General features: G+C 41.9%; 1 protein-coding gene across 7 annotated transcripts in view; it reads right to left on the bottom strand.

The window, feature by feature from the left end:
* Positions 1 to 14452, bottom strand: part of ryr1.L (ryanodine receptor 1 (skeletal) L homeolog) — a 119472-nt gene that overhangs the window by 48189 nt on the left and 56831 nt on the right. For all 7 annotated transcript variants that reach the window (XM_018230279.2, XM_041572954.1, XM_018230284.2 and 4 more), the window contains 16 exons: positions 14098 to 14241; positions 13760 to 13840; positions 13457 to 13532; positions 12991 to 13114; positions 12721 to 12836; positions 12322 to 12389; positions 11772 to 11893; positions 10889 to 10938; positions 10642 to 10702; positions 10274 to 10512; positions 8995 to 9076; positions 8742 to 8872; positions 8336 to 8656; positions 7666 to 7906; positions 6497 to 6584; positions 6268 to 6360 (listed from right to left, as the gene is read on the bottom strand). In XM_018230279.2, the coding sequence (XP_018085768.1) occupies positions 6268 to 6360; positions 6497 to 6584; positions 7666 to 7906; positions 8336 to 8656; positions 8742 to 8872; positions 8995 to 9076; positions 10274 to 10512; positions 10642 to 10702; positions 10889 to 10938; positions 11772 to 11893; positions 12322 to 12389; positions 12721 to 12836; positions 12991 to 13114; positions 13457 to 13532; positions 13760 to 13840; positions 14098 to 14241 (2037 nt within the window). The remainder of the gene's footprint in view (positions 1 to 6267; positions 6361 to 6496; positions 6585 to 7665; positions 7907 to 8335; positions 8657 to 8741; positions 8873 to 8994; positions 9077 to 10273; positions 10513 to 10641; positions 10703 to 10888; positions 10939 to 11771; positions 11894 to 12321; positions 12390 to 12720; positions 12837 to 12990; positions 13115 to 13456; positions 13533 to 13759; positions 13841 to 14097; positions 14242 to 14452) is intronic.

Here is a 14452-nt window from a genome sequence, read left to right as displayed (position 1 = left end):
AAGTATGGATTGAAGTCCACGTTGCAGCCTTGTTCCGCTGAGGCTTATTTTCGAAAAGCCCTCTGGCGGAATGTGCCCAGATTGATCTGGGGGAACCTGACCCTGTGATGAATAGGATCTCTGGATGGCCTGCTTTATCCATCAGGATATGGTGGTCTAAGGACAAGGAGTCCGATAGACGGATGTCCTCGACCCGGTGCAGGTAAAACTTGAGGGCCCTAACGGGGTCGAGGGTGTGCAGTGCTGCTTCCTTTGCATTGGAAAGGGATGGGCAGAAGGTAGGAATCGTAATTTCCTGGTTGAGGTGGAAAGTGGAAACCACCTTGGGAAGAAAAGAGGGAGAAGTATGAAGTACTGCCCTGTCGTTGTGGAAGGTCAACAGAGGAGACCTATAGGATTGGGCAGAGATCTCAGATACTCTCCGTGCTGAGGCAATAGCCAGCAGAAAAAACTGTTTCCATGTGAGCCACTGAAGTGGAATAGAATCCATGGGTTTAAAGGGAGCGTGTTGCAGGGCACGTAGGACTAGGGTTAAGTCCCAATTTGGCACCGGTGAAAGTACCGGGCGCTTTATGTGGGCCATTTCCTGAAGAAAAATCCTAACATCTGGGAACATGGCGAGAGGTCTTTGGAACAGGATGGAAGTGCCGAAAACTGAGATTTCAGTGATCCGAGGGACATGTGCAGGGACAGTCCCTCCTGTATAAGGCCAGAAGGAGTGGAGTGAAAAACTTCAGTGAATTGAAACCATTACATTGGCACCACCAATGGAAAGTGAACCAGACCCAATGGTACGTCTTGGCGGAGACCGGTTTGCGGGCTGCACGCATGGTAGAATGACGGTGTCAGAGAACCCCTTCCATCTTAGGATCGCAGTTTCAGTAGCCACGCCATCAAATTGAGGGTGGCAGGACAGTGGTGAAGGATTGGACCCTGAGAGAGAAGGTCCAGGATGAGAGGCCAAGGTTCCTCTACTGAGAGATGTACTAGATCCTAGACCCAGGATCTACGGGGCCATGTTGGAGCTATGAGGATGAGAGTATGAGTTCTCTCTGAAGTTTCTTGATCTTTCTTGGAATGAACGCAAGATGGAAGTCCCAGGGAGAGGTGAGGGCGTCTGCCGCCAGAGGGTCCCTGGACCTTGCAAAGAAGAGAGGAACTTTACGATTGTGATCGACCTCTGGCGTCCCCCATCTTTGAGTGATCTTGTGGAAGATGTTGTCCTTTACAGGCCACTCGCAGGGATCTAGGGATGTCTGCTGAGATAATCTGCTTCCCAGTTTAAGAGACCTGGAATGAAGATGGCTGACAGGCGAGTCGGATTGCCTGTATCTCAAGAAGGTTGATGTGAAGACATTGTTCCGATAGAGACCAGAGACCCTGCGCTGACCGACCCTCTGCACTGCTCCCCAACCGGAGAGGCTTGCATCTGTGGTGAGCAGTCACCATTGTGGATCCCCTAGGGGTCTGCCCCTGGTCAGGTGACTGGTTTGCATCAACCAGAGAAGAGAGACTCGAGTCCTGCGGGATAAACGAAATTGCAGGAGAAGGGATTTGTGCCTCCAGGCCGCAAGAATATTCCACTGAAGCTCCCTGAGGTGACGTTGGGTGAAGGGAACTGATTCTATCATCGAAACCATGACTCCCAACACCTTCATGTAGAATCTCGCGGTGTGGGACTTCGAGAGGAGAGACCGCACGAGGGTCCGCAAATGCTGGACCTTGTCACTGGGAGAGTTTGTGTCTGGGTGTTGAACTGCATCCAGAGGAAGACCATGGATTGGCTTGGGGTTAACGAGGACTTGTCCAGGTTGATGAACCAACCAAACTCCTGTAATCGAACCATGGTGAAGTGCAACGCCTGCTGGGCCACTGCAAATTAAGGTGCCTTGATCAGGAGATCGTCCAGATAAGGAGTTATGGAGATCCCCCTGGTGCGGATTAGAGCAGTGGCCACCGACATGATCTTGGTAAAGACACGAGGGGCCGAGTTCAGGCCAAGGGGAAGGTCTGTGAGTTGGAAGTGGCGATTTTGGAAGGCAAATCGCAAGAATCTCTGATGGGGACAGAAAATTGGGGCCGCGATGACAGACCTGAGGGATTCCAACTTGAACCTTTGCGGTCGAATGAAAGTATGGAGTTCCTTGAGGTCCAGGATTGGCCGAACAGATCCATCCTTCTTGGGAACTACAAACAAGTTTGAGTAATAGCCTCGGAATCTCTCCTCAGTTGGAAAAGGGATGATGACCTCTGAACGGATAAGCTTGCCGATCGCGTCGTGCAGCGCCTGAGCCTTTTGATGCCCCTGAGGATATCTGGACATGAAGAACTGGCAGGGCGGGAGAGAAGCGAATTCTAGGTGGTAGCCCTGACTCACGACCTTGTGTACCCAGGCGTCTTGAGTCAGATTCTTCCAGGAGTCGGCAAACCTGCAAAGTCTCCCCCCCTACGGCTGAGTCGCTGAAGGGAAGAAGGGGTGAGTAATGCAGACGTGGACTTGCGGGACTGCCAGGATGGCCTGGACCTTCCACTGAAGCGTCCTCTGCAGGTGGTGGAGTGTCGTGAGAGACTTTTTTGAAGACAAGTCCGCAGTTTCATCCAGAGAGATCTGCGAACCGATACCGACAAGTCAAGTCGGCTGACGTTCTGCTAATCACCTGTAGCGCATCGAGGGAGGCTTCACATAGGTAGTCAGCCTCCTTGATTTGCGAGGCCAAATGAGCGAGTTCTTCACGGGGGACCCTTGTGGCAATCGCTCGGCATAAGGCGTCCGACCAAGTTTGGACGGCTCTACTTACCCAAGCCGAGTCTAGAACAGGCCGAAGGGAGGTACCTGAAGCAGAGAAGAGGAACTTAGAATGCCCTCAAGCTTCTTGTCCATGGAGTACTTGAAGGAGGCTGCATCAGGAACTGGTAAAGCAGTGCCCTTAGATAGTCGAGAGACAGGCGCGTCCACTGAAGGTGGGGAGGTCCACTTTTCCGTTAGTTCCTGTGGAAAAGGATATAGTTTGAGAAAAACTGCGGTTAGCCTGGAAAAATCCCTCTGGCTTGAACCATTCCTGTTGTATAATTTGCTCGAGTTGAGCATGAGAGAGGAAAGGAAGGTGAGGACCTGCTGACCTGCTGCGGCGCTTAAACAAGGAGGTACTGCAACTAGGTTCAGGCTCCTTTAAGTGAAGGGTCTCTAATACTGAAATGAGGGAATCAATGGCCTCGGAGGAGAGTTTGGGGGGATTCCCCTTACTCTGGGTCGGAACTGTGAGATAGTTCACCATCAGACAGAGCCGGATCCTCCTCGGAGTCAGGCGGCAGGGATGAAGTAGTGATGGACTCCGCCTCACACTCATCCTCGGAAGGAGAGGGGGCTCTACATTTTGGAGGCTTAGGCCGCGGCTTATCTAGCCACGGGACCAATTTAGGAATGCCGGCGGCAAGCTTAGATGCCCATTCTGGGGGAGGCTGGGGGTCGAGGGGGGTGGAGTCCCGGGGCTGGCCTGATGGGTCCCCATGGGAGGCTTGGCTTACCTGAGGACGGAGTTCTGACGTTTCCGAAACTGCATCAGGTGGCTTGCACGTGGAACACAGAGGGTCCTTGTGACCAGATGCGGCATTTGGCACAAGCTAAATACTTAACCGATGAAGTAGTTGCTGGCCTGGAAAAAAGGTTATCACCTGTACCTTCAGACATGGTGTACACAAGCTGTTCCTGTAAGAGAGGAATTAAGTTAACAATATATATAATGTAGGATATATATATAATTGAAAATGCCTCCCCAGGGTACTGCTGGGAGTAAAGCCTTGGAGGGGAGTAAAGGCTGATAAGGCAGTAATTACAAAGCCTGCTGCCCTGTGGCATTAGCTAAAAACCCCACTGTGTCAGAAGTACTGCCCTGTTGTGTTCTTGGTATAAACGGGGGGGGGGCTGCGCTGCAGAGAAGCTGGGAAAGAGTTCTGCCCAGTGTGGTGAGTCTGCTAGGAATGGAACCTCCTCCAGAATCAATGGGAAGTAGCTGCCTGGGCGCACAATGGAGAGTGCGAAGAATGGCCCCTCCCCTAGCGGTGACATATGGTGCAGATGCACACCTTAGAAAAATGGTGCATAAGGCACTGGCGCGCACTTTTTGGGTTGCACACAGGGTGTGTGTACAGTAAGTGCAAAATCTGCCCCAGCCGTTGCCTCCCCAGGTAGAGTGAAAGACAGCCCTGGTGAAGTCTCTTGTAAAATAGTGGTGCGCAACAGGTACTAAGCCCACAATAACTCTCTTGTGCTGCTGACAGTGAGGACAGTAGGAAACATAAGTGCCATTCCCATTCTGTGTAGAGATGATTTGGCAGCTGTGCTCTCAATCTCAGTAAGGCACACCCGCTCCAGGTGTAGGAAATTAACCAATTAGCTAGAGTACTGAGAGAAAGCAAGTGAAAAGGCAGAACTTGCTACTAGGTGCTCTTTATTGCACACAACATGTTTCAGGCCAGAAGCCCCTTTATCAAGTGCCTGTGTGTTTGCTGGAGGCTGATTAACATACTGCCTGGGTCTGAACTAGTGACCTGCAGGTTGCAACAAAGTCTCCTATACTGCTGTGCAAGGCAGATGGTTTGTGCAGAGGGGGAGGGGGGCTCAGAGAGTGAATAGGCTGCTATTAAGGATATATGCTTACCTTAAATGAGCCACGGCAGGAGTTCCCAGACTGTAGTGTAGGGATCCTTGGGGCATATAAGGAGGAATGAGCAACAGGATGAACCTGGCTATACCTCAGCCCTGTGTCCCGGCCAGCGCATCCTCTCTCTGTATGTCAGAGGGAGGGAATCAATGCTGGATGGTCAGTGCACAGCACAAGAGACCCCGGTGACATCCTCAAGTAATGGATCAGACTACTCAGTGTAGCTGTCCAGCTCCATATGATGTGAAGGAATTGTAATGAAATAAAAATAAAAGAGCAAAATAAATAGTAAAATACTCCTGAATGCAGGAGACGGTCCTAACCTCCTGAGGACACAACGAAACTGAGTGTCTCTGCCTACAGAGGAGGGGTATAGCAGGAGGAGGAGGGGTCAAGTTTCTATTTTTTTTTTTTTTATTGTGTCCTGCCTCCTAGTGGTTCCAGCTATACCCCCACTGTCCCTGTGTCCCCCAAGCAGACCTAGAGAAAGGTAGTTTTGAAGGCAGTGTTGGTTCAGAATAAGAGTAAATATGAATGTACAGGAAGGATTCAGTAGCAAGGAGAATAGTTTCTGACTAGAGCAATTTTGTTAAATTACTTTGCCAGACAGTTCTAAATTGGTCATTTGTATAAAAACTAGATATATTTACTGGCATAAAACTACTACTATAATGGCTTAGAAGTGCATACAAACGGAAACATAGATATTTTGAGTTTTTTTAGTGATGATATCCCATTATTTTTAGCGCCTAGTGTGGAAGAGTATTAATATTGTGTACTATTTATTAAAAGTGAGTTTTACAGGCCAGGTACATAGAATAGAATTCTGAAATGATTATTTGTGAAGAGGTAGTAATATTAGTGTTAGCATCCTGAAGATGTGATACTGAAGATTCCGGTATTGTTTCTGAGTGTGCTGGAGAGGTCCATCTTTAAAAGGAACAAAGTCAAATAGAATAATTACCATTACAACCAAAAATTCGTTTCAGCCAAATACCTTGTATGTGCCTCCACCGTGGGTGCAAATAGCGGTATCCAGAAAAATAAGGTTTACAAGGAAAAGGCAGGACCACAGGATTAACTGCTCAACTTATGTGTTTATTGCTTTTTCCTTGTAAACCTTATTTTTCTGGTCCATCTTTAAAACTCATGGTCATTGGTCAGGTAGTCTGGGTGAGATTTTGTGTAAATGATTGCTGATAAAGTGAGTACTCGGGACCTGAAGTGCAACTGCTGAAGAGGCTTGTACTTGAGGAGGAGAGGTTTACTCCTAAAAATTCAGTATTAGTGACTAGGATGGTCAATGATGATGAAGTGTCTATTATGAGTGCTGGTATTTGCCACAAATTCGCGCCTGGCGAATAAATTTGCCCATCACTATAAACTAACACTGCCACTGTCAAAAGAACAAGCTTAAAGACTGGCAGTATAAAATAGCAATATTACATGTTGGGTGGGCCAGTGCAGAGGAACCAGTATTAGATGCTGGGACAGGCAGTCCCAAGATGTTCACTATTAAATGCTTGTACGTTTACTACTACTGAATTCAGTATTAAGGTCTGATGCACAGGGTAGGGTTATATTTCTGATACAAACATATGCATACCTTGGACATCTTGCTCTTGCTGTCAGCAGTCAGGAATGACATGTTGTTAATTTCATTTTGCACAACAAAGTTCTGTTCCTCTCTTTTAAAATTCTAATAGAGAACACAAAAGTGGAAATGAGTGGGTAAACCATACAATTTGCTATTACAGTACAATTTTTTAAAAAAAACCACATGAGAAGAACAGACTTAATTTAGTATGTCTCCATTTTCATCTTCGGAAACTTACATGGGATTTTGACCAGAAGATAAAGACTTCTCCCACCATTCTGAATAGCTCCTCAGCATCGGAGTCTGGCTCAGTAAGCCAGTTTGCCCTATAAAAAGAGAAACCTTGAAAAAACCCTTCAACCCTTTGTATATTGCTATAAAGCTACTAAATGATTACATTTAGTAAGTGCAACACTTACCATAAAATCAGAATTTTCACGGTGGTATTTTTGTAAAAAGGGTTGTTAGCACTATAGGGCTCATTTACTAATGAAATGGAGAGTACATAAAATGCCTCACACAAAGCACCTAATTTTCTTTATCTATAATCACTAGTGTAGCAGTTTGCTGGTTTGCCCAAACTGGAGCATGAGGTGCACCAAAAGCTGAGTACTAGGCTAACATGCATAGATGCTCAAACTTAATTTTTTACAACTTCACTCTTGCATTTTACCATGCTTGTTATGTCAAATACAGAGCTTTATTTCTATAAAAGGTCATTTCAAAGTAATAGAAAAATAATTAATTAGTTCATTCATCCCCCCAGGAGTCACTCCTTCCTGAGCCATGCAGTGTCTGTGTGGTCCCTTAGATTGTGTATAATTGTTTGTACAGATGCTAATGGGGCCTTCAGTTTTTGTCCTTGTTTCTAAGGAGGTCCACAATTTTGTTTCCAAGGTCTGGGCTGAGTTGTTTGGATTTTCTCATAGTATTTGTCATGCCAAATAGAAAGTGGCCTCATGGTAGATCTTCAAATACAGCCATGGGTTCACCCCTATTTAACTGATAATTATGACAATTTGGCAATCAGAGGCTTCTACAACCCACTGCATCACATTCTGGAATCTTCAAGACTCTTAACTTTATGTAAGTGAACTTTTCACCCACAGGAAACAAGTATATAAGTATAGTAAATAGAAGCTGAAATAAATTGTACTCTAAGCTATTACAGGTATAGTAGCCATTATCTATAATTCTAAAGTTTTCCATATAAGGTTATTAGCGAGAAGAAGGAATTCAGAGCTTTCTGGATAAAATGTTTCCATATAATGGATCCTATATTGAGAACTAAAGTAGAAAAATTGGAAGTAGAATATTGGAAGATGCCTGTTAAATGTATAGAAATGTTATTCCGTAACAGTGGCCTGGATCCAGAAATTGCAGTATGTATTGGAAATGTCTCATTACCTGTTGTTATCTACATAGCGGATAAGTAGAGGATATAGAGCATAAAGGTCTCGACACAGAACTGAAAACTCATCCCGTATCAAACTTTCGGAATCCTCAGACTCGCTTTTGGCCTCCATTCTCAACTGTTCTTCTTCAGCCACAACTTTGCCTGCACGTTTCTTCAGCTTCTCCATGGTAGGAATAAAGTGAGACCGCAGGAGCTCTGGCTTTGCCTTGCTCACTATCGGCTGAGCAAAAACTGAAAGGCAAATAATTAAAATCATTCTGCAAATTTGAATATTTTAGATTAGGCATCTATTTTTTCAAACATTTTCACTGTGTTCAGGAAAAATCAAGATGCATCCTGCCTTAAATGTTAATTAATAATAATTTAACCATCTTTTTTCTTGTAAAAGTAACCACTGAAACTCTTTTATTTTCACCTTCATCTTTTGAAAGTTTCTAAGAGCTGCTTTACAAGACTCACTGTGAGACCTTTTAATGTGATTCAAGAAGCTCTTAAGTTTAAATAAAAGCTGCTCTTGTGTAGCTTTTCTGTGTTAACCTCGCCATTCTATGCAACAACTTTCTGGGCAATATTGATATATGTAAAATGTATACATACTTATTCATGAGACCTACAAATAAGGATTATTCCCTGTTATTTCAAAATGCCTTCCCATGGTACCTGCAAGTCTTTTCATCCAGGAGGCCTCATCAATGCCCAAGTTATTTACAACGATACGCAGAATATTTCCCAGAAGTGTGTTCAGGTGTTCGGACGTCACACTTGTACAACATGGAGTAGAATCATCAGGGATATTTTCTGGTCCACGTTCCCACCATCGAGGAAGGTAATTACATAGCATGGGTAGAGTTACTTCAATAACATGAGGCATTTCTGTGTAACGGGCGCCAGACTCTGCCAGCATACTAATGTCCTTCATTAAAGTTTCAAGGTCAGGTATATCAGGGCACATCTCCTCGACCGAATTGGGAAGACCCAGGACTGAAATAAAGAAGGGGGTTGTTATATGATATTTTCAAAGTCTAATTAACTCCAGGGACTTCCTGTGTCTCTGTTCCATACTTACTGGCTCGCTCACGAGGTGACTTGGTTGTATACACTGAATAGATGTTGTATTCATTTAAAGATGGCTCCAAGAAGGCCACAGGCATTGCTGCTGCAAGTCGGGCCAGACACTCACCCAGTGCTGGCCGCTGCCTACAAGCAAGAAAAAAAAAAAAATTTAGCATTGGATTCAAATTTATAGTACTATTCTAAACCACCATATACCTAAAACAGACAAAACAAGACAAACATACACAAACACCATAGTTTCTTACTTTTCCACATAGGGACTCTTAGTTGTCCCAAGAGAGTAGATACTGCACAGTGTTCTATAGCAAGAGACTTGCACATCATCCACTGCAAAGACATGAAAGATAACATCAAGATCTTCTATAAACCGCATATTCAACTGGATTTAATATAATAATTCTCAAAAAATATGGCCCCCAGCTTTTCTGGAAAATCCAGTAAATTTGAACTACAATATTTGCAATGCACTCCAATCTAATGATCATATTAAATTGGTGAATGGAAAATTGAGCAGTGCTGAAAATATCAGAAGCTGAGGCTGAAGGGGAAAGGACAACATTGGCAAAGAAAGTTTTTTTGGCAAAAATTAGGCCAAAAAAGCTTCACTTGAACAACTAAATGCATCCTGGTTTGGGTCTGCACTACAATGTATCAATTGTCATTAATTTTTCAAATAAAAAATGGTTAAAAGTGAGTACACAAGATCTTTGCATTTAAGTAATGCACATTTTCATTTATATATGTTAAAATGTTATGAAGAGGGTTGGAGAGAGGTCAATCCATAATTCAATACATTAAAAAAGAATAATCAGTTTATCAAGGAACCTGTCCCACATAAGGGTTTCATTAAAAACCTATGGATTCATAAAGAGAACAAGTCTAGGAACTCCAGTTAGAACAAAGAAAACATCTCAAGTTCTGCCTCATCAGAAAGACTTCTAGAGTGCTGCATTTTTCTTTCAGGACATTGGACTTTTGCCCTGATTACCCAGTTATGGCCCAATCAATCAATCAATTAAATATTCTGCATTGTATCTGAAATAATCAAGTTTATCTTCACTATTCCTCTCTCAGCATCTGTTTTCATGCAGGAGTTTGGTGTCAGATATTCATTGACAGTTAGATCCAATGTATCACAGGGAAGGATGGGGCATATAGATTTAACTTGATATAATAAACTTGATGAGTGATAACCCTGCTGTGAGCACCAACCATTTGTTTTTTTTTGGTGTGCTACCGCCATAAATGTGGTCTTAAAAGTTCTGGTGGTAACATGGGTGTGGTTTAAAGTGGGTGTGGTTTAAAAACAGGGAGAGGTAAACACTTGCTTCCATTATTGGCCCTCCACCATGTAGGCCAGAAAAATTCTGGCCCTTGGTGCAACAGAAGTTGGACAGCACTGCTCTATATGAACAAAGTTTATGCGACTTAAAATTCAATTCACTTCAGTTTACACTTATGCCCACACCAATATTTTTGAGTAAGCTTATATACATTCACCATACTTTTCATATTCCTACTTACAGATTACATCGTCCCCAAACTGATGCTGTGCAATATGTTCAAAGAGAGATGTGAGGACAGGAAGCAAAGCCACAGTGGTGTAGTTAATGTTTTGTGAAACACCCTTTACTTGGGTACGTGACTGGGACACTTTGCCAAGTTTCAGATTCTCCACCATCTTCTCAATGTCCTCTGAAGCACCCTCAAAGAATGAGCGCAGACCAGCTTTAACAATCTCTGGACCTGATTTCATGACAGTCCTAAATTGTATAAAGAATGAAGCAAGGTAAGGCCTATTCAGCAGGCAAATACAAACAAAACATGGCAATGTAACATAGTGGATAGCTTTGACTGTGTATTTTGGACAGGCTATTATTTTACATTCTAACCTGGCATCAAGAGAACGAGCCAATATATGGAGGCAGTTTACAACAGCTGGAGCATCAGTTCCTGAGAAAAAAAGGGATACAGATATGACTGCTGAGGAACAGAAAATAAACACAAACCAGCACATTCCATACATGAACACTTAAAAACAGAACAAAGAATGTTACTAAGGAAAAGCCTTAAAATGCAAAGAGCACATCCTATCTCATTCTAAATGGAAAATGGCAACACCACACACAAACCCCTTACCGAAAAGAGAGACACGGTGTCGCACCAGAGCAGCCATCTTACAGAAAAGACTGAGGATGAGGAGCAGGATATGAGAGAGGGAATGAAGCACGAGAGAGAGAAAGGGTGCAGGTAGAGGAAAGAAAGATAGAAATAAGAGAGACATTAAGATTAATTTTGATTATTTAATGAAAAGCAGTATAAAAGAAGAATGGACACAATTAAATATATATATGAACAGAAGATCAGCACTCTCTGTAGTCCCATGTGGGACTGAAACGTCAGATAAGATGTGATATTTTGATAAATAAATCAACACAGTTTCACTAAACTACAGAGAGTGCTGGATCTTCTGTTCATATATTATCCCAATTTGGATCGTGCACCTCTGGCTTCATCTGTTGGATTGAGTGCAGGCACTGCGGGACTATATATATATATATATATATATATATATATATATATATATATATATATATATATATATATATATATATATATATATATATATATGCACCTGAACCTGCAGATAGCACCTTTGTATACAAGGGGTAGTTTTCAACTGCCAATTGTTATAAAGTGGGCTACTATTCTGGCGTCTTAAAAACCCTAAGAGAATAGTTATAAAATAACTGCTGCTGTACAGTGATGCTGGAAAATGTTAAGTGGTTATCACTGTTACCATTCTATTGTCATTACCATTTTAGTAATAAGTACCTGTAATAGCCGCCCCTTAACATTGCTTTTTAGTGACAAGAAAATGTTAATATTTCTCTGCAGCTAAAAGACAATAATAATGACACATAATAACTCTTTTGGGCAAATATTTAGAATATAGCAATTTTTTTTATATTAGCAATGGTTGGCAACTACCTTCAGTGCCACTGTCTCTGAACACACTCACCTAGCGATCATCTCCTTCTCCTTGTTGGAAGCATGGCCCCCACTGCCCAGCACTTTGGCTGGAGTGGATAGAAAGTACAAGCAATGGTTCTTAAAGTACTGGTTAATAAGAGGAAGGAGGATCTGGAAGAGAAGAGATATGTCAGCTTTAAATAATCGAGTATGCCTTGCTAACAGATCAATATGTCCTCCCATAATGATGATAAACTATATGGTCTTGGTAATATAAGAGCAAACTGGGTCTGTCTGCACACCTTGTAGATACACCAAAGGGACTGAACTGTATAGAATTTGGTTAGTCCCAAATATAAAATATCTCTAAAGAGGATCACATACACTGAACCTGGAAGTTTCATGCCAATATTGCAGTTTAGGGGAATAGGGTTGTTTTAGGCTGTATCGTAAACAGCAATGAATGGGTTAAGAAACACGTGTCTATGATTTTTTTTTATATCTTAAAAACAAAAGCATATGAATGAAAATGAGAGAGAAAGTAACACAGAAGGTGATTAAAAAAAGCAAATTCACTGCAACAGGAGAGATCCATTTACCTTTGCAAAAAATTTGATTTCTCGCTCATGGGGAGATTTCTCTACTCTTCCACTGCTTACAACAGCGTCTGCATTTATAAAACAGGAAAAACAATTTTAATGTTAGATCTTATTCTACTTTTAATGACTTTTCTGAGTTATCCACTAAAAACTGATTACCAATTTTAGTTCACAATGATTTGGGTTGCTGAGCTATAGCAAATACAAAACCTATGGAATGATTACAAAAAACAAGTGCTATATGGCATGGATATTGGTAATTCAAATAGAAAAGTTCATTTTAATTGCACATGTGTAATATATAAGTTCATATGCAGGCTGAACTGTTCCTGATGGTTATTCACAAATGAATATCTGAAGACATAGAGACAACATTTTTATCCTTCGAATTCCCCTTACCCAAGTGAGCTATGAATTCCTGCGCTGTGTCCATCAGTCTCAGAAGCTTCTGTAGGAATCCATAAGCAAAACGTTTCTCAATGGATGAAGTGTCTAGTTCCATGTCTTTTAATCCCCTGAAATAGATAATAGGAATCAGCCTGTCCCAATCCAAAGGTTTATGTTTTTACAACCAAAACAATACCTGTCCAGCATGCAAAATTCTTATAGCTTCTATATGTCTGATGCATTTACAAGATTATGTTAGATCCCTATCTCCTGCATAATTACCTTGTAACTGCATAGCCATTCATCTGAAGAAATTTCAGCAATTCTTGAGCCTTCTCTCTGTCCCGTGCTTTCTCTTTTGCCGTCAGAGTGTCATAGGGTACAAGCAAAGGATGTGTTCCACCTCCTAAGTATTACACATTGATTACATTCAAGACAGGCATAACTTCCATTTAAACTTGAGATTTATTGATAAATGAAAAGGGATTCCATTGCCAACTTCACATCGGAACGGTATCCTGATGTGCAAATGCAACAATGGATGAATGAACAAAACACTGGTGTGGAGAGTTGGAGACAGATATAGACATAATAGACAGATAGATTTTGTTAATTTATAGAAAAAAAAATGTGTTAAGTTAGTGCCAAAATAAACTTACAGACCATTAAATACATTTTAGTGAATAACTGAAGGACATAGGGACATGTTCAGAATCAAGTGGGCTGTTTGGGTAATATGTTTTCTTACCCTTTGCCTCTAGCTCCTGTTTCTTTTTCCTTCCCCATGTATTGTGATAATTCTCTGCCAGCTGCTCAGCCATTGACTAGGACAAAAATATTTAGGTTCATATTATTCATTATTTTATAACCAAAAGACCTCTAAAATACATGACATAGAGACTATTAAATAAACAGACCTACTACTTCACCAAAATATATATGCAGTTTATAATGCTATTTGCAAAGCACCTGCACACAGGATTATTTTTTATCAAAGAATACGAGACATGACAAAGAGACACAAAACTGTTGAACACAGATGTGGTATTACCTGCAGCTCTCTAGATATGGTAACTCCTGTGAAATCCATTGGAGTTGGGCTAAAGGTTTGGACTGTGGGGTCATATGTTTGCTGAAAGGCAATGGGATAAAGATTCCATAGGTGAGGCACAGTAAACCCAAAAGCAGCAAGTGTATATGTGAAAAGAGAGAAAAATAAATGTCTTTGTGGTTTTCAGAAATCATTGGTGAGCAAGGGAACAAAGGTAGAAAAATAGATGTTTAGAGTACCTTACAAACTGGAATAAATCAACTGAACGTGTAAAACAAACAGCAAAAGACAGTTAAAAAAATAATTAAAAAAACAGCTAATGCCGAATAAGTCATTACCTGCGCTGTTTGGGAAATTTTTCGAGTTTTCGTTTTCTTTTCTGTTTTTTCTTCTTCACCTTCTCGAGCTTTTTCAACAGTCCATTCCCAGGCAATCATGGCCTTTAGGGATTCTTTGATGGGCCAACGGTAAATTTCCTTATCCTACGAATGAAAAGGTAAACTCTCTCCATTTTTCCAAAAGTACACAAAGTACAGTACCGTAACTAAGAGTTTTGTGTTAAGACTGGGGACACTAAAAAGGTTGTCATATATTTAAAGCCTGCCCCCAACGAGTATCATTTTACACTTTCTGTGCCATCTCTGAACCACAGAATCTATGGTGTTGGTACAATAGTAGATTTAGGCTGGGACC

This window comes from Xenopus laevis, chromosome 8L (genome assembly GCF_017654675.1).
Source record: "Xenopus laevis strain J_2021 chromosome 8L, Xenopus_laevis_v10.1, whole genome shotgun sequence".
Lineage (NCBI taxonomy): Eukaryota > Metazoa > Chordata > Amphibia > Anura > Pipidae > Xenopus > Xenopus laevis.
The sequence above is the reverse complement of the archived record's forward strand: the minus strand, read 5'-3'. Positions and strand labels throughout refer to the sequence as shown.